Here is a 24,124-nt window from a genome sequence, read left to right as displayed (position 1 = left end):
TCAAGTGACCTGGTGACCTGACCTTGAATGACCTTGGCCTGAAATTTTCACAACATGTGTAGAATTGATGTATGATAAGGTGTACCAAAAACGGCGGCGCTCCGCGCCGCCGTTTTTGAGATATTCGCGAAAAACCACAAGGGGGGGGGGTGTTCAAACACCCCCCCCCCAGCAGGGCGCGGGTTAACCTGGAGCGTTGCGACTCCCCCTCCCCCGCCTCCCCTCCTCCCCCGGGACTGCGGAGACCCAACGGCCGAGCCGACGACAAAATCGGCGCATAGTGTCGAGAACGACGGCGAGACGGGCCGGCGAACGACCCAGTGTCGCCGAACAGAGGAGGCCTGAGAGCTGTGAAAGGATGACAGAGTCGTCGAGGGTGCTCACGATGAAAGCGAGCCGCGGAGCGACGCCAAATAAGTGCAGAAACTGAATACAGAGTTGTGGAGTGGTCGTACTGGAGCTGAGCCGAAGTGATAAGTAGTGATTCAAGGGTGATGACACTGCTGCAGTGCTGATTTATTGAAATGCGCCTTGCATAAATAATTGGGCAAATGCATTGCTTCAGGCTTCTTTTGCAGTGTCGCAAATTTTAAATTTGTTTATTTATCTTACAGAATAATGATGGACATGAATAAGCCGCGATGTGTTCCAGAAATAATATGCATTTTCTCGTAACAAAACTTGCAAAAGCAGCGCAATATACGGTTTACACTTTGAGCCTCACGCGTTATACAGGCGTGTATATACTTGAACTGAGGACCTTGATAAAAATTTGGTGATGGGATGACCGAAACAGGTACTTTCTATTCTCAAACGCCACCGCAACGCGGGTAAGTGCGTGAAGCCAGTCGAAAGATAAATAAACAGACTGGCGTTCTTATGTCCCCTCTGAATCGCCGCCACTCAGCGATCGGCTATCTAAATTGTTATGGCCTACAAGACAGGCTGTGTACAGAACATGGTAAATCGAAGCCCGGGCCGGTGGCGATGAGGCAAAGCTTCACGCACACTGGTTCGGATGGCCAGAGCTGAGGTGGTAACACACGCTCTTAGCAGCACTTTTCACCTTCGAACCACGAAACTTAATGTTTGTTGCCCTGTGTCTTTAACCTTCGCCCCAGTGGGGGGGGGGGGGCATATGTTACCACCCTGTCGCGTTTTTTGCGTGTAAATAAAAAATCGCGGCGCGTAGCGCCGCGCCGCTTGTGGTAGCTTTTTGTACATCAATTTTGGACAATGTGTGAAATTCTTGACCCCAGGTCATGTCAGGTCAGGTCACCAGGTCAAGTTAACTGACCAAGCCTAAAAAAGTTTGCAATCATATACAGCCTGCAGTGTTTGTCAGAAACGTTTCAACCTTGTTGGATGGCATGATGTTATGGGCGCCCACAATTTTTATATCTCGGATTTTTTATATCCGTGACCTAAGGTCAGGTCAGTGGCGTGACCTTACCATTATAAGGCAATATAGAAAAATGAAAATGCCTCTAGATCCGTGTGTACGGATAGGAACAATCCAAATATCTCAGAATCACAATGATTTGGACCACCCGTGACGACCAAGGTGTGTTTTTTGCTGATAGCCTCTAGAAAGGTCATCCGAGGTCATTTGAGGCTACAAACAGATTTTTGCCAATAACTCTCGCTTGGAAAGAGATAGGACGCTGGGGATGGCCTCATTGTGTTTGTCTTGTTGAGACGCATCGAATGATATGCAACATGACCTTTTCCGGTCAGGTCATGACCTTGACCTGAGGTCAAATTTTCAAGTTGACGTTTCAAGGTCAAATTATAGTTCATTCGACGCGTCTTGTCGAGAGGAACACGATTCTGGCAATAGAAATGCTGTGGCTTTTTTTAGTCAAAAGTTATTGTCGAAAAACACATTTCGTAAAAACAGCTATTTTTGGAGTTTTTGCCCTCTGGAGGCTAAACCGTTGACCTGAGGTCAATTTTGATTATGACCTTATCAAAAGAAGAGTTCAAAAGCTGTCGATTGCTTTTCCATGCGTTTCTCTAGCTACCATAGTTCCTGAGATAAATGCATGTTTAAATATAATGACATTTTGCAAGTTTTGACCTTTGATGACCTCCAGTGACCCCAATATTGCTCTAAGATGAAAATGACCTTAATACTTTCAAACGTACGCATTAAGAGCTATCGACTGTTTTTTTACCGCGTCTTTCTAGCCCCCTTAGTTTTTGAGTTGGAGGTGGGTGGTTACATATGTCCCCCCCCCCCCCACTAGGGCGAAGTTGGCTGAGACCGCCACTGGGGCGCGGGTTAATGTAAGCAGCTGATGTTGGTTGTGTAATACGCATTTTACATGTTGTTCAATAATTTATGTCTGCCAAATTGTTGTTTAAACGAATTAGAACTCCAGACTTAAACTTAGCCAAGACGTCTCAGTCTCAACCCATCCCACAAACATCTTCTTTGCTAGGTCGCTCACGAACACTGACTGAACAAAAATAGCTAACGATCTCTCAAACTTTGATGTTTTCCGCCTAAACGCTTGTCTCAAACTTCTCGAAATAATGGCTATTTTTGTCCGAGTGGGTTGGTGTAAAATCTAGTCGTATCGTCCAGGTTGTATCCGATTTTCTCGCCTAGTTGGGGAAGCTACCGCCCGACGGCTATAGCCGTCGACGGCTATAGCCGTCGGGCGGTAGCTTCCCCAACTTCCCGCCGCCATAAAATGGTTTATTTGTTATCGAAGGTTCTGCGGTTTATCGCCTCGCTGATCGATCGGAACGCCTTACGATTCCCCTCTCCTGTCTGACAGCTCCGCTGCCGGTTGACAGATGACAGTCCCCTCTGCCGTCTGACAGCCAACAGCAGTGGTCCCGGCTCCGGAAGGTCCCGCTACCTTTGTGACACCACATTGAGGACTCTGCACCTGTAGACCAGGTGGTAGGGCGGGGCCTCGTGACGCGTGATTGGCTCATACCATCCGGGGAATTATTCACTGCTGAGGTAAAAAATCAGCGGCACCAGCTGTGTATTGGCGGCAGCTCTGTATCACTGATTGGAAAAAATTCTTAACGCAAAATCTGTAACATATAAAAAGAAAAACCTGGGACACTATTGTTCACAAGAAACTTTTATTCTATTTCAACCCTTTCCTGTTTTAGCAGCCTCGGACTTGTCAAACCTTTGCACTTATACGGCATTCGATCGGTAAAGCTTTGACGGGAAAAGGTCCCATGGCTCATGTCATCTGTGGCTTCCCACGCCAAGCGAGGCCGTATTTGCTTGCCGGACACTGTATTGTATTGCGGAGCAGCACACTGTAAACGTCATTAGGTTTTACCGACAGCAGGTTAGACAGGGTTGAAAGCGCTGTCGAGAGGGGATCGATCAGTGCGGGACCTTGTCCGGTGAAATGCTGGACTGCGTTTCCACCAAACACGAGTATCAGAACTGTGAGTTGTGCGGAGGGCCAGTCCGACACCCATCGTACATATACATAGGCATACCGGCCCGGTTCGGATCAATGCTGAGATCTGTCGCGGGTGAGACCACTTCTGACTTACTTTATGGAAAGCAACGGGTTAAACGGGTCAGGGTCGGGCCACTAACTGCCCCTGTCCCTGTTATTATTGTAAACGGTCAGACCATCGACTTTAACCAGGGTCTGGGCTAGAAACCCTGACTGACCCAGGGTCTGACTGAGTAGAACCCCTGACGGACTCTGTCCGGTGCTGCCGCCAACTGATCCAGCCTCTGTAACGGGTCAGGATCGAAACCTCTGACCGACCCAGAGTCCCGCGTAGAAACCCTGACTGACCCAGAGTCCCTGGTTAGAACCCCTGATTGACCCTACCCGGTGCCGTAAACTACTGTCTACTGACTCATCTTAAGTATAGCGGGCCGGGTAGAGCCCCCTTACTGCATGACACAGGGTCCGGGTTATAGAACCCCTGACTGACCTTGCCCCGCCCCCGCCGCCGACTGACCCGCCGCTCCAGGCTGATGTGATTGGTCGTCGGTCTGAGCACATTCCATCGACCGCCGCGGACGCCGGCCGCCGTCGGGACGACAGGCGACCTGTCAACGCCGCCGACCGACTGTCATTGACGAATTATTGACGGCCAGATTGGGTCGGGCGACCGGTCAGCGCGGGAGGGGGGGGGGGGGGAGAGAGACGCTCCATTACACTTCTGACGCGGGGAGAGGGGTGGGTGAGAGGACGGGAGTAATAAGGGTGAGAGGACGGGAGTAATAAGGAAGAGGACGGGAGGGATGGGCGAGTGATCAGTGAAGGAACCGCCCGGCCGGTTATATCCGGAAATGGGGCTGAAGAGCGAGCCGGGAAATGCCACACTAATGACGATGATTTTGCTTTTACTCAGCCAGGTAAATGCTTCTTCATGAGAAATATTTCATATCATGAGCGTGCTACCATTCCAATGTATCTAAATTGTTGTTTAATTATGCTGTCAAAGCAAATCCACCGTCCCAGGCTGTCAAACTTTAAATCATCATGAAGTGATATCATAACATGACTTTAAGCAATCATAACACTGATGCATATATCTCGGTTTTATTAAAATCTTGACCTTTCTGGGACAAGACACTTACCCACTGCGACCACTGGCGCTGACACTCTGGCTATGAATCAATTTTGCCATTGTCAGAACAATTCGACCGTCCTCCTTTGCAGGCCTACTGCCGCCTCTCAGGCTATCCCCGGCCTATCATTCACGATCTCACCAATTCCTGTCCCGAGTCCCGGTATACTAGGCGCGTGACAGTGCCTCGGCGGGTGGAAAACGTAGCTCGGACTTGGCATCAAACGCTCTATTATTCAGAGAGATGGGGTGTCGCAACGGTCCGTTTTCGGCCGAGTGTCACTCAGCTCCGAGTGTCACTCAGCTCCGTATATTCAGAGGCAGTCTAAGTGCATGAGTGCCTCAGGCGCGCCGCCGTAGTCAGTCGATAGAGAACGGGATCGGGTTTCGGGAACGCGTCTACATTATAGAGACGCTATTCCGAGATGACAAATTGTTTTTGACCCGCGGCTGTCCGAGAAATATTAAAACGCATAAGACACTTTTTCTAACACGCTAACATCGTGACATGCTTGTACTCACCCCAACAACCTAGATTATATACACGTACCTTATGTCACGCCAAATATTCATAAACTGACCATAAAAACAATCCCACGCAAATCAGCATATCCGTGCGATAATGAAGCACCGAATCCTCACAAGATCCACCTGAGTTTGAAATCTTGTTCAATGTCCAAGTATTTAGACTCGGTGGCAACTTTGGCACTCGATACTAGAACGAAAAAAGCCGAATGATCAAGGAACTGAGAACCCCTAGCTCCGACATGATCGTAATAATTCATATCCTCTCTCCTAACCTATTCATATCCATATCCATATGATCATTATGACATATCCTCTGAGACATCTCATCTGATATAGCTGTTCACCCCCACCTTTTCTCATTCACCCTCACTCCTTTCTTCTTTTTACTCTTTTCTCTGTTCTCAGCACCTCTCCTTTTTCTTTTGTTCCTGTAAACACATTTTCAGTCTTTTTCTACTGCACATATACTTCCTCCTGTTTATGGCCATTTCATTCTTTCTTTCTCTATTTCCTGCTTCTCTCTTCTTCTTTTTGCTCTCCTTCCTCTCACCCCAAATCTCCTCTTCTCCCCCTCCCTGCCAGCCTGCCATCCTACCGGCCGCCGCTGTCACCGAGCTAGCTCCAGACTCCAGAGCTCTGCTCTCGGGTCGGAGCCACGGAGAGGAGGTGGCTGGCCGCCCGCCAAGGTGCGTCCTCCATGGACTCCAGCCGGCCGGCAGCTCCGTGTCGACGCGTCGGCAGCGTTTGTCGGTGACGACGGTCATTGATCGGCCGCCCCCGCCCCCGCCCCCGGCCCCGCCGTGGGCTCCCACTGGCCGAGTGGCGGGCCGCTCTGACAAATAGGCCGGCGGCCCCTAATGCCTCCCGCATGTGTTCACCGAGTGACCCGGTAACACGCCGGCGGCACCCTCTCCTCTACCCCTCTCCCCGCTCTCCCCGGGGCCAGGGTGATCCCCCCTGTCTGACAAACAAGCGGGCAGGTCCGACAGGTAGGGGGAGGTGAGGGGGACGGGGAGGGGTCGCTATGCGGGACATGCAGGCGATTTCAGGTAACCAGGTGCATGCCTGCAACAAAGGGGTGCAGTGGGAGCTGGCACAAAGACCCGAGGGCTGTAAGAGAATGAGTTATTGTTGGCTGTCTTCGAGTGAGATGAATTGTTTGGCCAAATTTAAATGCCTTACAAACCTTGGTCGGTAAGGCCACTTTGTCTTTTTTTTGTGGCACCGCTTCTGGCTCCAGGACAATGACGTGGCTCCGGCTGGCGACGTCCCCAGCTTGGCTAGGAAAAAATTGTGACTCCGGAGAAATATAGCTCTGTCTCCTCCTCACTACTAAGGTCTATTTTGGGGTTTTGTATATTATTTTTCGAATGTTTTAGAGGATATTTCTAGGCACATTCACAAACGCCAAAAGATAGGGCTGAATAGTGACAAGATCGATATTATAAACGCTCAAAACTGCAATGTCAACTACACAGAACACAGTTTCTAGCGCGAGAAGCTGTCACGCGTTCTTTCTTGAAGGGACCGCACAAGTGCGAACGCTCACCTGAATACTTGATGCTCGTCTCGAGGAGCCTATGCAAGTCTGCATTTAGCTTGCATGGTGTCACCCCAGTGCAGTGGCGAGGCACAAAGCCGAGTGAGTTTGCACCACTGCTGGCAATCCTAGTCCGTGTAATTTAGTGCCCCTACGTCCATTGAACCATTAGTCCCCGGGTGTAATTAAACGTTCTGCTAATCCTACGTCCAAGGCCTCGTTTCATAAAGCGAGTCCGTAACTTACGCCGGTTTTGGTCTTGTATTGCAAGTGCATGTGAAGCAATGACGATAGTTTGAATCGTTGAATTTATTTATCTTGCAAGCAAGAACAGAAGGAAGAAGGGGAAACAAATTTATCGCTTCACATGCGCTTGCAGTACAAACCCAAAAATCGGCGTAAGTTACGGACTTGCTTTATGAAACGAGGCCCAAAACTCGCACGCAATGACCTAACATCCTCGAAATGAGCAATAACTCAGTAATGGCCGGGATCTTATTGGCTCGCCGAGGTAATATGAAATCATTCTCTGACTCGATAATGATCTAATACCGGATACGATAGCTATAGATATGTCGGCAGGCTTTCTCTCCTCAAAGCTGAACTGGATAACTATCACATTGCGGTCTACATGTGATGTTCGGCCACCACAATCGTCACGGCCCAGTGTTGATAATAGCTGCTGCATCATTTTACGGTGCTTGAGCCTGACGCCAATGGATTAAGAGGCCGTTATCTTAGACTCCGACGGGTCGACGCTGTTAATGACATAATGGTCTCTCGCCAAGCCATAAGGCATTAGCGAAGTTCACAGTCGCCTAAAGAAAGGCTTGGGTTAATGATGAGATTAGACAATATACGAAGCAAAATGTCTGGTGAGTGCTCTCAAGTTTATTTCTCTGGCGTTAAAATCTGACTGCACTTAAATCCAACTTAATACGCTGACGATTAAAGTAATTTATGCACCCAAAGTGAACATGGACATTTTACAACACAGGCAAGCAAATGCCTATCACGCAATACAATTAATCATGGAAATGAACAAGCGCTGCATAGGTTTGCTTAGAAGTGACGTCTCGTATGTAAAGCCATCATTCTCACATCGCATGTCTGCCTCCTGCGATTATTTTGCCATCGACCCTTCGATCCTGTTTCTTTATGCACTGTGGTAGGGTCATCCAATGCATTTTACTAATGCATTTACACGAAAAAGGACTAGTGTGTATACTCATCCTCAAATGCATTTTATACCTCTCGCCACCCATAGCCCGACATAAAACCACACACACACGTACACAAACACCAGGACAGCACTTGCAACGCAGATCAATGTAGGTATCTATGTATAATCAAATTTACCGTTCATGCTTACAAGTTCCGGTATAAATCCAAAATGTTCAAGTTCGATAATCTACGAATGTTCTTCCGTTTGCATTGAGCAACAGGCTGGTCTTCATTATCAGTAAATGTCTAAATGTCACATGGAATAGGTCAGTTATTGTGCATGTCAGCTGTAATGTCATTGGGCCAGCAATCTATCAATACTCAATAAACCCAATGCTTCTGAGAACAAATCAATGTAAAAACGAATTTGCAACGTACAGATCACTGAAAAGCTTGTCATGATCGGCAAAATCCACTGCGTATGTAATAGCACGGGCAGTACTGGCGAACTAAACAAGAAGTAAAGACTTATTAAATTGTTTTGACTTAACGTACCAAATATAAACAAAATATTTTTCACAACAAAGTGATTATTTAGGCCTACATTTCTGCAGTCATGTGTGATCTCATGATATTCAGTTAGCATCTGGACGAATGGATAAATTAGACCGGTGTTGCCGTACTCGCTGTTCCGCCATGTCATCCCCCCGCCCCCCCCCCCTCCCCCACCCGCCCCCTCGTCGGTCGGTGGACCTTGGGGACGCGGGAGTTGGGGACTGTCTCAGCAGGGGTCGGGGACCGTCTCAGAGGAGGGCAGCTGCCAATGAGTGCGGCCCGATCGTTCGGCAGTGGGCCAACTCTGTCCGTCCTCGCGCTCAGCCCTGTCCGTCGGCCCGCCCGCCCCCGTGGCACCGCGACAATACCGCCCTGGAGACGGTGACGTCATCAGTGCCGCCCGCGGCGCTGACACAGGACACACCGGGGGGACGGGGGGGGACGGGGTCCAGGACACAATCAGGATGTAGGGAGCCAGAGGACACAAGACACATTAGGGGGCGCAAGGGGACAGGGAACACCAGGTGGGGATGCATGGAGATTTGGGATACATCGAGTTCTGAGATCATCGATTTTGTTTGTATGACAAGCTGTCTGTGTTTGTGTATCGTTGACGTGGAAAGTAAGGAGTTACGTCAAGGAAATTTTAATACAATGCCATGAAAGAATTTCATGGATAATTACAGTTCAGTCAGTGCAGTGCTTGCACACTGGGTAATGTAAAAGCACTGCACTTTTGCATGTCACTCGGCAATAATTCTAAGCGGTAACGCTGTTCCTTTCTTCCTTGCAGCACAAAATGGGTCAGCGCTCCTCGAAGGGCAGCGGCGTCGACCCGGCCTCGGGCGCCACTCCGGCCACCACCACCGGGGCGGCGGCGGGGGCGGGGGCGGGGGCGGCAGCAACAGCAGGCGCGGCGGAGCGCGGCGCCGCCGAGCCGGGCCGAAAGTCAAACTGGGAGGTGATCGAGCACTACAGCAAGTCGGGTCTACACAGCGGCTCGGTGCGCTCTCGGCCCGGCGAGGTGAGCCTGCTACAGAGCACGCCGGCCCCGCCCGCCGTCTCCGCCCCCCGGCGCCGGTTCTGCGCGCCCTGTCTGCGCCTCTGCCGCTCGCACCGGTTCGCGGACGTCCAGGTGGAGTCGCTCTACCAGCGCTACTTTCTGCGCATGAACCAGTCGTCGTTCTCGTCGCTGCTGGCCATCCTGATCTTGGTGCTGGTCTCACTTGGCCTGCTTGAGTACATTCTGAGCGCGGAGCGCGGCGCGGCGCGCACTCTGGCGCCCGTGCTGGCCGCACTGCTGTTGCTGTATGCGGGCCTGGCGCTGACACTCGCGCGCGCCCGCCAGCTGCGCACCCTGCTGCTACTGGTGTTCAGCTGCACCGTGGCCGTCTCATTCGTGGCGCTGGTGGCCGCCGTGGTGCTGACAGCTCCCGCAGACTCGGCCACTGCCGGCGTGTGGCTCACGCTGTTCTGTGTCTACATGGTGTACGCCTTGCTGCCGCTGAGGCTACGAGAGGCGCTCGTGGCAGGCCTGACGCTGTCGGCGCTTCACCTGGGACTGGCCGGCTACCTCGGCCGCAACCAGGCCAGCTTCGCGCAGCTGGTGAGTAGGCGACGGACAGCTGCAGATGGTGAGTAGTTGCATAGAGATCTTATACATCGTAGTAGGTATATTAGATATTTATTAGAAGCAGCCGAGAAAGCTGCAGATGGTAAGTTAAGTAGTCCTCGGGATAGCTCCACAAAAAAAATCCGAAAACTTACCGCCTTGATGTTCAGTAATACCGCCTTCATCCCCTGGGTCTCCTATTCACCGTGGTCTCTATGGGCTAATGGACACAATGGGAACAATGACATAACTTTTTACCTCGACGAATAGAACGGGACAAACAAAGTCAAGTCCGGGTACACACTGTAAAAAAAAACTTACAAGCCCCTCGTAGAGGAATTCTCAGCGCAAAAATAACATTGCAGGAGCGTGTAAATTTGGCTAATTTTAGGCTAGTTGCCGAGTAACAAGCTTGTTCGACAAGGCTGTGCCTCGTATGCATACGACCACCGTGCTCCACCTAGTTTGACAACACGCACGTAAATAGCGTGGGTAGTGCGTCTACTAGGTGTCATAATAGCCCCTGCCTGGTAAGGTAACTAGCCACTGCCTACTAATCCATACCCAGTAATTGTACTAGCCCCCAAGGCTAGTAGTGGTACTAGCTCAAGGCCAGTAGTGGCACTAGTTAACTAGTACCACTACTGGCCTTCGGGGTCGAGGCACTGGGTCGACGGAATTCCGTCGACGGAATTCCGTCAACCAGTGCCCCCGACTCTCGACCGCCACCCGCAAGTAAACAGACTGAGTAGCGCTGCAGCACATTTATTCGGGCACGAGAACGAGAACGAGAACAATAACAACGCCAGGGCAATAACTATAACTTTAACAATAACAACAACAACAACAACAACAACAACAACAACAACTAACTGAATAATTTGCAATCAGGTTCCTTAAATAACCACAATCAAACATTTGTGATTTTTCATTAGCTCTGCACCGGCGGCAGTCGCGGGGTGAAGGTATAGGCCAGGACATATTCGAGTCACCACCAATAACATTCACAAAATAATACGGTTGCATGAGACACGATCGGGCACTTCCACGGGCTCTGACGCAACGGCACTTACAACAGGCGAGTGAGCAAGTTGATCCTGCCATGTCAGGTACATTGTGCACTGTGCAGTCCATCAAATATTTGCCATACTTTGCAGATTCAAGCAAGTATTTTTTTCTGGGCGAGGCTTACCAACAGAAATATCGCTGACTTCCGGTATACCTTCATGCCTCAGTCTCCCACAACTTTAAGCAGCTCTGCAAACAGAAAAGAAAATTAACTGCTGATTTTAAAATATCAGTGAGGATGGCTTTATTATCTACATCAACTGACTTTTGTATAAGATAAATCAATGTGAGGCAATATGTGTAGCTTACACATTTGGAAAAAAGGCTAGACAGCAACTGAAAGAAAGTCCGTCTTCCAATAGTCGGAATTCAAACGAAACAGTGGCCCACAACGGTCAAGGGGTGAATCCTATGACGCAACATGTGTTCAGAATATTACAAAATAAATAAAATGTCCCCCATTGCTACGTAAATATCATACAATATAACGTACCTTCGAAATATCCCAGTCCGAGAACTTCACAACGCACCGTGCCACAACACAACCGCACCAACCGCCGGCAGCCGCAGAACTGAACAATGGCGGCCGGAAATGACGGCCCCGCGCCGGAAGTGAAGGACGCGTTTTAGAAGCAGTCTCAGACTCGTCACTGCTCACCGTAGCAGGGATTTATGAGGCACTACCGAATCAAAGTCGTTTCGCCTCATTCGGCAACACGAAAACCCTACCAGGACTAGTCCGATGATGAGTTTCCGACTAGGTGGCGTGTGCGCAGGATTATATTTAAAGCACGTGCAGGGCGGTGCCTCATTAGCCGACATAATAATAATATGACACGATAATGTAACACGCATGTAACTAGCATGCAACAAGCTTCTGGCGGATTTAATTATGAGACTATGCGTAGTTATCCGACACAGCGCGAAATCTGTTGATAAGCAGGAAGGGGTGTTAGGGAAGCATTTAAGTTATTAGGTTACCGTTTGTAACCAATTATTCAATTATTTCAATTATTATTAACAACTCTCAGGCTGATAATGTCCCTATATATATCAGCAAGGTACAATGGACGACCGTGTAACCCACTCCTTGTCATAGAATTGGCTCGTGACATTTTTTTACAGTGATGCCTCACCTTCAATCAAGCCAAAGAGCAGTTGGGCAGACACACACAGTAATGGCGACGCAACACAAAATGGACGCCGGCTCCCGGATGCGGGGGGGGGACTCCTTCTGAAAGCAGCCACAGACTCCTAGGTTGTAACATGCGACGAGGGTAGCTATGAGGCACATCCTCATAGCCATCCGAAGCCGCTTACCACGCAAGCTTACCAGCACGTTTACCAGCTGCAGGCGTTCGTGACAACAAGCGGGGTTGCACGCAAGGTTATCCGTTTAGTAGGTGCCAGCCGGGGCCTCGTCAGCTGAGCTAATAGCAAAATGACCTAATTGAGGGACACGCCAAAAACTGGCCGAGAACAAGGCAACGGCGGGTAACACTGTGAGGCTGTGCGTAGTTCATTAACACTGCGCAAAATTAGGTTCCTGAACATGCTCTCGCTGGTAGGCATTTGTTCCACAAAGGGCATTGTTAACGTGCATGGCTCTGACTACTAATGTCCATATATGTTGTAACGAGGTGCAAGGGAGGCACTCGTAAAAAATGCCTAATTTCAAAATTAGCTAGTGAATTTTTTTTACAGTGCAAAGAAGCTCAGGAGGCATCAATAGGTTCAACATATGTTTCATCAACATATGGTTAAAGTAAAAGTGAGTTGTTTACTCATTAAACGCTTACCGGGTAAGTGCACACTGCACATAGTTATTAGTAAAAATAGCATCCCGCTGGTGTAGTTACTAACCGTGCGGCCTGAATAGGATTGGCCCAGGAAAAAAAGCCGTGCGGCCTGCTCAGGGGGGGGGGGGGGGGGGGGCTCTCCCGCATCTCCGTAACGGATGACCGTATAGCTTTATACGACGAGGTGCCGCCTCACGTAATTCTATACTTGTGGTTGCTTTCGAATAGACAGCCATTTCAGGATCATATTACTTGCAAGTTGCAGGACATGAGGTTTAGATCTTTGGTCAGTGATCACGACGGTTTGAATGATATTTTAGTTTGACATTCCAGTTTTCCACACTAAAGATATGTTTCTTATCATCGTATGAAGTGCATCGTGTGGCATTTGTCAAGAGGCATAATCGAGAGGGAAACTACAAAGTTTTTTCATGTCTTCTCATTGATGAATGTAAAAAATGATCAAAAACTGAATTGGATTTGAAATGCATTGATGCACTATAACACGACTTTTCAGTGAACACGACCTTCATATACCTACCTTCTTAAGTTCACAGTTCATTGGCGCCATATTTAGCCAAAAGTGTGGGCTGCTCTAAATCGGTTAGTCTTCTAGTGCTTCCTGACTGCACATAAAACATTCCTCAAGAGCCAGCGACTCTATAAAATATGTGTCCAGGAGCGAAGCGGCCCGCATACAAAACAAGTCAAAGTACGCTCCTGTAAGGTGCCGCCCCAAGACCGTTGCTCTCCTGTAAAGCGTTGCTCCAAGAGCGGGCTGCGTGTGAGCATTTCTCTCAATCTGTCGCTGTCGCAGTCGGCACGGCCGGGGCTCATCGCCAGGCGGTGCACAGAATCGGTAGGACGTGACGGTGGCGTCGCGCTTAGGCCGGCGGTGATCACATTACCAGGCCGGTAATGTGGTTTGGTCTGATGACGACATACGTCCGCCGGACTCCGACCAACAGGCGCTCACTCACGGCTACTGGTGGAGAGTGAAGACCGATGCCGGCTGGCAGGGAGTCCAGGTCCGGGGAGAGAGGGGACTGACAGAGTATCAGTCGCTCGTCCATGACAACTGCCCCTATGGTCAGTTTCAAAAGAAGCGTATAGCTCCGGGGTAATCACATAAGTAGCCGAGTGGTCCGCCTATACTGGCATTTAGTTTAATTTGTTTAAGCGTGAAGTAAAAACAAATTAACCCGCGCCCTGCTGGGGGGGGGTGTTTGAACACCCCCCCTGTGGTTTTTCGCGAATATCTCAAAAACGGCGGCGCGGAGCGCCGCCGTTTTTGGTACACCTTATCATACATCAATTCTACACATGTTGTGAAAATTTCAGACCAAGGTCATTCAAGGTCAGGTCACCAGGTCACTCGAAGTGACCTCACCTCATAAAAAGTTTCAATGTCTGTCATAGCTACACCGAGTGACCGATCGCTTTGAAACTTTCAGCGATTGCTAAGAGCATTAGCATGTACAAAATGTATATCTCAGAATTTTGATATCGATGACCTAAGGTCATGTCAATTTTGCGACCTCACCATTATAAGTCAACGGGAGAAAATTGAAATGCGCCTGTTTTGGACGAAAGACATTATAAACACTTCCAAACACTGACTTACAAGTGGTTTAGACACACTGAACATGAAAATGGTGTCTGTGACCCCTGTTTATGCCCTGAGGTCATCTTAGGTCACGAATGGTATCTAACAGTTTTTAGCAAATAACTTTTGATAGAGGCATGCTAGAGCGATGAAAACGCCTTAGATGTGTTCAGCTCGACGATACGGATCGACTGATATGCAACATGACCCTTTCCGGTCAGGTCATGACCTTGACCTGAGGTCAAATTTTCAAGTTGACCTTTCAAGGTCAAATTATAGTTCGTTTGATGCGTCTTGACGAGAGGAACACGATGCCGGTAAAAGTAAGCTCGTACAATGCTTGGGTCAAAAGTTATTGCAGAAAAACTGTTTCCGAAAAAATCGGCTATTTTTGCAGTTTTTGCCCCCTGCAGGCAAAACCGTTGACGTTAGGTCAAATCTGAGAAAATTACTCAGAAAGGGCGTTAATAGGGCTATCGAATGCGCTTTTCCGCGGCGCTGTAGCTCTATTGGTTCCCGAGTTATGCGTTGGCTTCTTGGAAATTTTCGACATTCGACCTGGAAATCGGCGAAAATTTGCCTTCAATGACCTCTGGTGACCTGACCTTTGACCTGACCAAAAAATTGACCGAAGTGATTTCCTCATTATTTTTGACGCTCTTTCGAACGCCGCCTTCCGCGTATCGCTACGTGGCCCAGGAGCCGAGTTAGAAGGGGGGGTGTTCAAACACCCCCCCCCCAGCAGGGCGTGGAAATCCAGGACCCCCAGCCGGGCGCGGGTTAAGCAGCGATAAACCGTAACTGCTCATATTGTGTATGTACATGGCTATCCACCTATAAGATATTATACCGTCAGGATGAAGTGTCCTCACCTATATTTCAACTTCATTCCCGAGCCCGGAGCCATCTTGATCCGATGGGGGTGGCAACTCCGTTCAGTTCGCTGCAGTGCGGCCGGGTGCGGCGGGGTCCGTCTTCGCCCTCTATCGTTCTGTAATTGAGTGTCGACTTTGATCATCAACTAAACCCATCACCGACCCACGCTGCCACCTCCGCGCAGACGAGCCAGCGAACAGAGACCGCTGAAAAACCGGCACACGCCTGAACGGACAGACAGGTCGACAGAGCAACAAAGAGTTGGACGAAGATAAGCGCGGGGATAACCCAGACAACCTACAGGCGATGTTGTCTGACATTGTGAGCCCAGGCAGCTGCTGAAAGACGTCAGCAGACTGCAAGAACGCCAGGAATGGGGGGCAGCTGTGGAAAGAACTGACAGGCTATGACTAACAGAGACAGGCGAGGAGCAGTGATGTTGATTTGCAGGGAAATGTAGATAATCGGTATAAAAGCATTACGTTCAGCAGCGAAACCGTTAACAGCGATGCGACAATCTAATGGTGACATTTGGCACAGCGCTTGTAAACTGCCAAACGACCCAATGCATGCTGACATTTGTATATGTAGTATAATGAAAGATCGACGAAATCATTTTCCTTTTGCAGGTCTTCCTATTTCACATTATTTTCAGCTGCGTTATTAATGCTTCTTTCGTTGACAGTTATTTTCTTGTTGTAATTGAGGGTTGAAATGTGGTTATTGAAATCGGGAAGAGTTAATGGTGTCATTTATTATGTTTTGCAAAAGCGCGAATGACTCAGAAGATTCCAATAACAATTAAATATTGCATATAAAGGGACAGGAATCTACTGAAGCCAGCTGTGCGGGCAGTTGTGGTCGATTTAGAGCGGCAAATGGCGGCGTGGCTGTGCTCCCAGACCGCGAGTTTAGCTGCTGGGGGCCGCAAGAGCGCTGCACTTGTCCGATAGACAGCGGGTCTGTGAGACAGGCAGACATACCGACGGACAGACTGGCAGACGGACAGACGGACAGACGGACAGACGGACAGACGGACAGACAGACAGACAGACAGACAGACAGACAGACAGACAGGCAGACAGGCAGACAGGCAGACAGGCGGACAGGCGGACAGGCGGACAGACATGGAGACATACATACAGGCATCGTGCCTGGCGGGCGGACAGGCAGACAAACAGGCAGGCAGACTTGTTAGTCATAACTCAGTGTATTCGATCTTCATCTCTTTTCAAATTTATTGATGTTTATTATTATTCATAATCAAAACACCAACCAAGCGTTATATGTAGGGAGGCCCTATTTCGTTAACCTGTACGTTGTTAGCACAGAATCAACAGCTTTCTAACTCGCACAGAACAAAACGATATCCGCCATGCCTCGTTACCGTTTCCCAGAAGCGGGTGCTACTATTTGGTTCCACTGATGACCAGGTATGACGTCATTGTCGGTCTCTGAGTACACCGTCAACTGCTAACAAGCACACGTCCTGAACACTGCGCAAACGGCCGATGGCGTCCCCGTAGCCGGCGAGCACACGTCGACGGCTCGTTTGTGTGTCCAGTGTGGTATTGACCTGTGCCAGTTGGGAACACGGCCACCTTGTTCGACACAAAGTGCGGCTGGAATTGGGGCGACCTTGTTCGTTACCAATTACGACGACTAGAATTGGGGCGGTCGAGGATAAAGGTTAGGACTTGCCGTCAAATCGGCAAAGGATGATGGGAAGAATCGTCGTCTGGTTTTGTTTTGTTGTCCCTCCGGAACACAAAATTTCCTGGTGCACGAGCCACGATGGCTAGTAGATATTTTTGTCATATTGGTTGTGGAATCTTTTAAAATTGAAGTTCATCATCGCTCTAAGGGCGTAAGAGGGAAAGAAGGACGAAAGAAATAAGGCTAGAGAGAGAGAGAGAGAGAGAGAGAGAGAGAGAGAGAGAGAGAGAGAGAGAGAGCAAGAAAGAGAGAGAGACAGAGAGAGAGAGAGAGGGAGAGAGAGAGAGAGAGAGAGAGAGAGGGAGAGAGAGAGAGAAAGAGAGAGAGAGAGAGAGAGAGAGAGAGAGAGAGAGAGAGAGAGAGAGAGAGAGAGAGAGAGAGAGAGAGAGATGAGTAACATCAGACTAAGTCTGCTAAAGTTTTTCCTTTCCATGAATCAGTGATCGCATTCGTTTTTTGTTTCATCACGGCAGACTAGCCTGCATTAGACACTGTGCATCAGAACTGACGCTTATCCAATGATTTTCAGCTCTCACACTGTTTCATGAAATTCTCTTCGGTGTTCGTAATGGAAGTTATTGGAAAGAGAACCATAGATGGAAGCGGATACGGATTTTTTTTTTATTTAGTCGGACCTCTCTCCAACGGGCTCATGTCCCAATTATAGGAGAGAGCACCTGCTCCTCCCTCCGTCCTATTCCCCACCCCCCAGGCTACGGCTGAAGTGGGAGCCTACCCCACACCTGGTGACGCAGCCGAGGACGACGCCCGCGGAACGGGCGGAACCGGGAATCGAACCCGAAACCCGGCACCGCCCGCACCGCGGGTCGACGCCTTAACCGACTGCGCCACCAGGGCCGCAATTACGGATGCTGATGAATTTGGCTGCTTGCATCGAGAAGAAAGGAGTTTTGATACGCATTTTACGCCTGATACTCGCCGTTGAAACTCGCTTACGGGCTATATCCATGATTTCTGCACGCATAGGTAATAGGTACGAGCATTGTCTATCACATGCATACTGATACGAATGATCATAGAGCCTAACAAGCTGAATCAATACCCAGTGGCCTTCAGCGACCACCTCGTTACGCCGGCGATACCTACCCTTTGTATCTGATAGGAGCGGTACTAACTATCTTGGGCTTCAGCGAAAAACAGTTTGTCATCCGCCTTGTGATTTGGATCATCAACTGCCTGGAGCCAAGATATCATATTTCAACACAATAAAAGTGTTATTGGATAGGAGACGCACACAAGATGACCATAAAATTAGTTTCCATGCGTAGATGTGATAGCTTTTTGGCGACAACTAAGCATTCTACATCAAAATGGAAATCTGCCACCCACTGCTGGTTACCTCTATGGAAACTCTCTGTTTGGACAGACTGCAACATCAACCTATTGGTTAAAACATTCCGGATCGGGCGTCCTTCTCCAGCGCCACATAACGCGCGCGCTCGATGCGACGTGCGGCCGTCCATTGCGGCTGCGGATCGTATTGCCCACAACTCTGAGCCCACTCGAATCCGATGCATGCGACTGGAATTGCCAATGAGATCGGCATAACGTTCAACCATTCGATTCGGCTTACTAAGGCTGAGATATTGATCGGATCTCTATGGTTTCCAGCCGCCAACTGTAGCCCGATGTACTGGACAGAACTAACGGGTATTAAATGAAGTATGTTTGCTCATTTGTGACCCCTCACATGTAGTTTCCGACAGCGCGCAGGTGTTAGGCGAGCCGTCATTGTCGATATGATCGGTATTTGAAATGGCTGCCGCTGTCCTAGTTTCCAGAAGCAATTGTTTTTGACTGCGAATTGCGATGATCTCTCAAATATAATTTTGTGCGTTTTGCTCAACTTGGCGAGGACATGTTTCGTGTAAAATGTCTGCGGCTGCATAAGAAGGATTCTGTTATCATATATCGGGCTATATGACTCTAATTGGGCTTGTTGCGCTGGCTGGCGCTTCAACAAGACGTCATCGATCGAAAGAGAGAATCTGCTAGTTGGGAGACTGAAGTCGTTCACAGACAGACGAGACAGGCAATGCATTAGAGGGAAAAGGTCCGGTGTTGGAGGGGAAACTGGTGATGTTGGAGGGGAAAGGGTGATCTTGGAGGGGGAATGGGAGGTGTTGGAGGCGGTACGGGGGGTGTTGGGGGAGAGGCGTTGTTGGAGGGGAGACTGACCGTGTTGGCGGGGAGACTGACAGTGTTGGAGGGGAGAGTGATGGTGTTGGAGGGGAGACCGACGCTGTTGGAGGAGTTAGGGATGCAGCTGTTCGGAGAAATTTTTAGGGGAATGATAAAACGAGCGATGCTGGAAGGGAAGGTAGATATGTACCCGCATGTATTTCTACCCCCGAAACTGCTTAAAGCCATCATCCATCAAAAACAATCACACTCGATCTCCCAGCAATTGTCCGACATTAGTGAGCAACTGCTAGCTCAAAACAGTTCGATAAGGGTTCCGAGATACATCGCGCCAGTGACGATGATTGTGTTGTGTTCAGAGGAAGTCCTGATCAGTGTGTGCCCGGTTCTGACTGCTGAGTGCTGCTGCCGGCCAAACGGGCATCGGCGGTCCGAGAAATGTCGCCGGGTACGCATCGAAATGCTAACATCGTGGGACACCGCTGGTCAAGCTTTACTGAGTAAAGGCTGTTTGCGCACCTATAAGGCACTAAGAACGTCCCGAGACGGTTTCGAATGAGCGTGAATGCGAGGTTTACAATGCTGTCGATACTTCACTTGAATGCTTCTTTAGTCTTGGATACTTTTTATGTGATATTTTTAACACCTCTATGCTCATACTCCATCACATGCCCAGATTATGTCAAAAAATTTACCGTTAGCTCAAAATGTCATAATCTGATTTTTAGTCAGAAACCAAATAAACTAAAGGGATAAGCATGTTGTTATCCATAAAAACCTCCATCCCACAGTTCTTCTGTCAGCCGGCGACTGAAGACTGACCCGAGCCGGTGTCTGTCGCTGTTTCAGATCGCCTGCAACAGTCTATTGTTTCTGTGTGTCAACCTGGCCGGCATCTTTACTCATTATCCGAGCGAGCTGGCCAAGCGGAAGGCCTTCCTGGAGACGCGCCAGTGTATCGAGGCTCGACTGGTGACCCAAAGGGAGAATCAACAGCAGGTAACTGTAGATGAACCATAAGAGAGTGAACGTAAATGGGTGGCTATGAAGGATGCGAGGCTGGGTGGTGGGTACAGCAATCAATTGTTTTTTAATAAGCCGTGAGTGTGATGTCTGTGGCGTGAAGGAATTTGGCAGAAACACGGCTTGTATTGGCAGGGGCGTCGCCACGGCTCCCCAACTTGTACGGACACACTCTGTCAGCCGTAACACTCGTCAGAGGTGTAAACCCACGCGGGCCCGTGGAGGGCATTTTTCGTCCTCCTCCCCCCACCCCGGACGAATAGTTGCGATAGCCCCCGAATGCCTAGGGGCTTCGGAAAAAAATACAAACACATTTTTGATACCTACATTAGGGTAGATGGCAGGTCAGCGACCCCGAGCTGCGGCTTTTTTGCGGAGTTCTTCAGCAAAGAAGGTGGTGCCAACGCATTAGTCATATCAAGATGCGTCGAATGACATATAGTTAGGTTGTTTGAAACGGTCAAGTCTTATGTTGACCTCATGTGACTTCGAATGGCCTTTAGTTGACTTTTGCACATGATCAGTCTCATTTGCTGTATTTGAAGTCGCTGGTCACGATTTTGTCATTTTCTTTTGCTCTAAGCATTCATTTAGTTTAGTTAGAGTCTCAGGATGACAAAAGTCACAGAATTATTATGGCTGACGTATTAGTGAATTAGTCTATAGAATGACACAGAGTGTAACGAAATTATCCGCACACCTTTCTTTCTGCTGTAATTAAGAAACAAACAACCTGAGGTTGTTTCCCTTTGATGATGATATAGCCACCTTTCATAAGATCATATTTAGAAATGCCTAGAACATTCCAGCTACTGGGTTTTTAAGCACAGTGGGTTTGATGTGGACCAACGCCGTATTAGCATGTGCCTACTGCCTACATACAGTTGCTCTGTCCTGGTGCCGGGTGTCCCCTTATTAACCTCTTGCTGGACAAAAGTCCATAAGATCTCGATGGAATTAGGATGAAAACTATTTCCAAGCCGTAGTCCGTTAGTCTAGAAGGATAAGAGCTTCTCCCGGCGTCACTTCTCATTCTCCTACGGACTAATTTGTCTGACAGGATGTTGCTCCGGTAATACTCGTCAGTCGTCACTGATGGTGGACTCTTCTGTCAATGGGTTGGTCAATGCACAGCTGGAACATCGGACAGCAGCTGAAAGCTAAATATGCTCCAGATCTGGATCTCGGCCGCATGCTTAACGCCGGTGACGGCCGGGACGTTTGGGTTACTGGCAGCCAACACAAGGACGCTTTGACGGTTCAAAGGACAATACAGCGCGAATAGCTGCCCATTTCACCACACCATGCCTTGCTTATGTGTTCCTTCGACCAGTGGATGCGTCTTGGCGTGAGGCTAAAGGTGGTGCACCGGCTATTTTCCCGTCAATTTTGTTGTCTTTTTCAGTATAATGAGCAGAAGAACCAAGGTCAGGGGCGGATAGCGGTGGGTCATGATGTGGGCCCTCTTATCATCGGTCTTGAATTCAAGTCAATCTGCGTTGGCAAAGGGTGGCTTTTGCGGTCGCAGCCGGGCTGAGTTCACCAATCAAGTCTCAGCTTATTACGCCTCAGGCAGATGTGCAGTTGGCTGCTGCTGATGTCCATGGAGCTGCTGGCAGACCAGCTTCAGGCTCATTGCCGCAATGCCACAAACATGCTTCCTAACACAAAAGGAGAGAGTGTGCTCCTTGCTGTCCATTGCCTTTGACGAACACTAGTAATCAAATGAACCCGTCGGTGACTCGACTAATTACTCAGAGCAAGAGTCAACTGGCAAAGGTAGGTCTTTGCTGAGTTGAGAGCCGATACAGGAGGCACTTATACAGCCAGTATTCCCGCTTCTAACATCAGAAAAGAAACTGTGCGAACAGATATGACGAACGAATATAAGTCCGGATAATTTATTTACACCCTAAATGCTAGTAGTAAATACTCTTGCTTGACATTGACTTTGGGGCTGCCTTGGATCGTAACTTTACCCACAAATAGGGGACTGATAAGCGTTAAGCTACTTCAAAACATGTGCAAAGACTGTTTTGCAGTCGTCGAAACTTGTACGGACATTCCGTACAAGTTTTCGGGCCTTCCAAAACTTGTACGGACACTGTCCGTAGTGTCCGTAGTGGTGGCGACGCCCATGTGTATTGGTGAGGTAGGTCAGTACTAAACGAACCTTATGGCTATATTTATTGCTGGTGTAGTGGTTTATTACTGCTGATATTGCCTCATCGTGGTCGTTTTCGTTGATTTAGAAAAATGGGCCACCGAGAGTAGCTGGGAGAGGAGGTGACCGGCTACACAGGGCCATGTTTGTTTATATGTTTGTTCTTGCCATATCAGCTCGGCTATTTTCTATCAACCAGGACATGGAGTTAACCAGGACATTTTTTAACCGAAACATTGAGTGCATGTGGCCAATTATGTGCTTGATTCGTGTGATTAAATGAGTTCACCTATGTTTATGGCCTTGGGTTTAACCATGCTGGCAAGCAGCTATAATGCAAGCAATCAATAACCTGTCAATTGTTACACTTCTTCAATCGGCAGTCAGACATACGTACTTTATTTACGATCACGGACGACTCGGCGTTACGTAAGAGTCTGTTAAAAGCTAATCATTGCCGCACTGCCTGTGTTATTTATCTCCTGTTTCTGTTCCAGGAGCGTCTTCTCTTGTCCGTGCTGCCTCGGCACGTTGCCATGGAGATGAAATCCGATATCGCCGGGCAGCAGCGAGACACCATGTTTCACAAAATATACATCCAGCGCCACGACAACGTCAGGTATTTGTGCCATCCCGGGGGAAGTTGTTCATGTTAGGATGTGTTAGTGCACTGTGTGCCCGGTGCCACCTCTCGGCGCACTGCTGGGCGCGCCACTGCGGACCGCCTCCCGCTGGGCGCGCCGCTGCCACCGGCGGCGCGGGGTCACGGCCGCAGCCGGGGGCGGCGGTCATTCTGGACCTGGGGCTCGCCACGCGTGCTGCTGCTGCTGCTGCTGCTGCTGGTGCAATACCTGTATTGAGCACCAATACACGACTGGTGGATACGCTGCCTGTGGCCTAACATTGGCGCGGTCAAGGTAAGCTCATTTACGCTCCCTACATTTAAGTGATGTTCGGTTAAACGGTAACCGCTTTAGCAGCTCCTATGTTATCGATTCACGATACATGAGCTTTTAACCTACGACCTGAAATTTGGGAAAGTTGCAGTCGTTTTTGACACGGCTTTTGCTGATTTCCGGTCGATTATATGTAGTTGGTGTATATCAAATCACGCTGAGGCACTGGCAGCGTTTGCAACTCATTAGGCACAGATAGCGTGGTCGTTTACGACACGTTTTTTTCAAATTATCTGGTTTTGTTATTGCATAACGTATCGTTGGTCGATACGATGATGGGGCATATATAGCGTAGTCGTTTTACGACACGATTTTCAAATTACCGGTTTGGTCATTGCATACCGTATCGTTGGACGATACGATCATCTTTATTAGTCGTCGTTCATACACTGCCCAAAATGTCGAACGAACTGTACTCAAAAATCCACAGCACAACAAAATTTAGCGGTCGCGAGGAGGAAAATTGGGAAACGTGGATTTTCCGTTTTGAGACGCGTTTTGGCGACTTGGAGAAGACAAAACTAGCAACTGCCCTGCTCGACTTGCTGGATGGTGCTGCTTTGGACATTTGTGGGAACTTGGACAAAGGAGCCAGGAGCGACTACAATGAACTTAAGGGGGCCCTACAAAATAAATTTGGATCTAGCTGCGACACGCGACGGGCTCGGGCTAAGTTGCGTTTTATCCGTCAACTGCCTGAAGAGAATATAGAATCATTCGCTGATCGCGTCCGAAAACTCACAAGCCTGGCACACCCGGGGTTATCCAGTGAACAGGTG

General features: G+C 49.0%; 1 protein-coding gene across 1 annotated transcript in view; it reads left to right on the top strand.

Annotated features, from left to right (window-relative positions):
- Window positions 1-9,258: 9,258 nt before the first annotated feature.
- The window catches only part of LOC122369012 (adenylate cyclase type 5-like), a gene marked incomplete at its 3' end in the record, with an annotated part of 74,980 nt that continues 60,114 nt past the window's right edge, over window positions 9,259-24,124 (top strand). The window contains exons 1-3 of the mRNA XM_043343368.1: window positions 9,259-9,968; window positions 20,052-20,201; window positions 22,887-23,008. Coding sequence (XP_043199303.1) covers window positions 9,531-9,968; window positions 20,052-20,201; window positions 22,887-23,008 — 710 coding nt within the window. The remainder of the gene's footprint in view (window positions 9,969-20,051; window positions 20,202-22,886; window positions 23,009-24,124) is intronic.

Source organism: Amphibalanus amphitrite, unplaced genomic scaffold (genome assembly GCF_019059575.1).
Source record: "Amphibalanus amphitrite isolate SeventyFive unplaced genomic scaffold, NRLGWU_Aamphi_draft 000998F_arrow, whole genome shotgun sequence".
NCBI classification, from domain to species: domain Eukaryota; kingdom Metazoa; phylum Arthropoda; class Thecostraca; order Balanomorpha; family Balanidae; genus Amphibalanus; species Amphibalanus amphitrite.
Note: the sequence above shows the minus strand (reverse complement) of the source record. Positions and strands in the feature narration are given on the sequence as shown.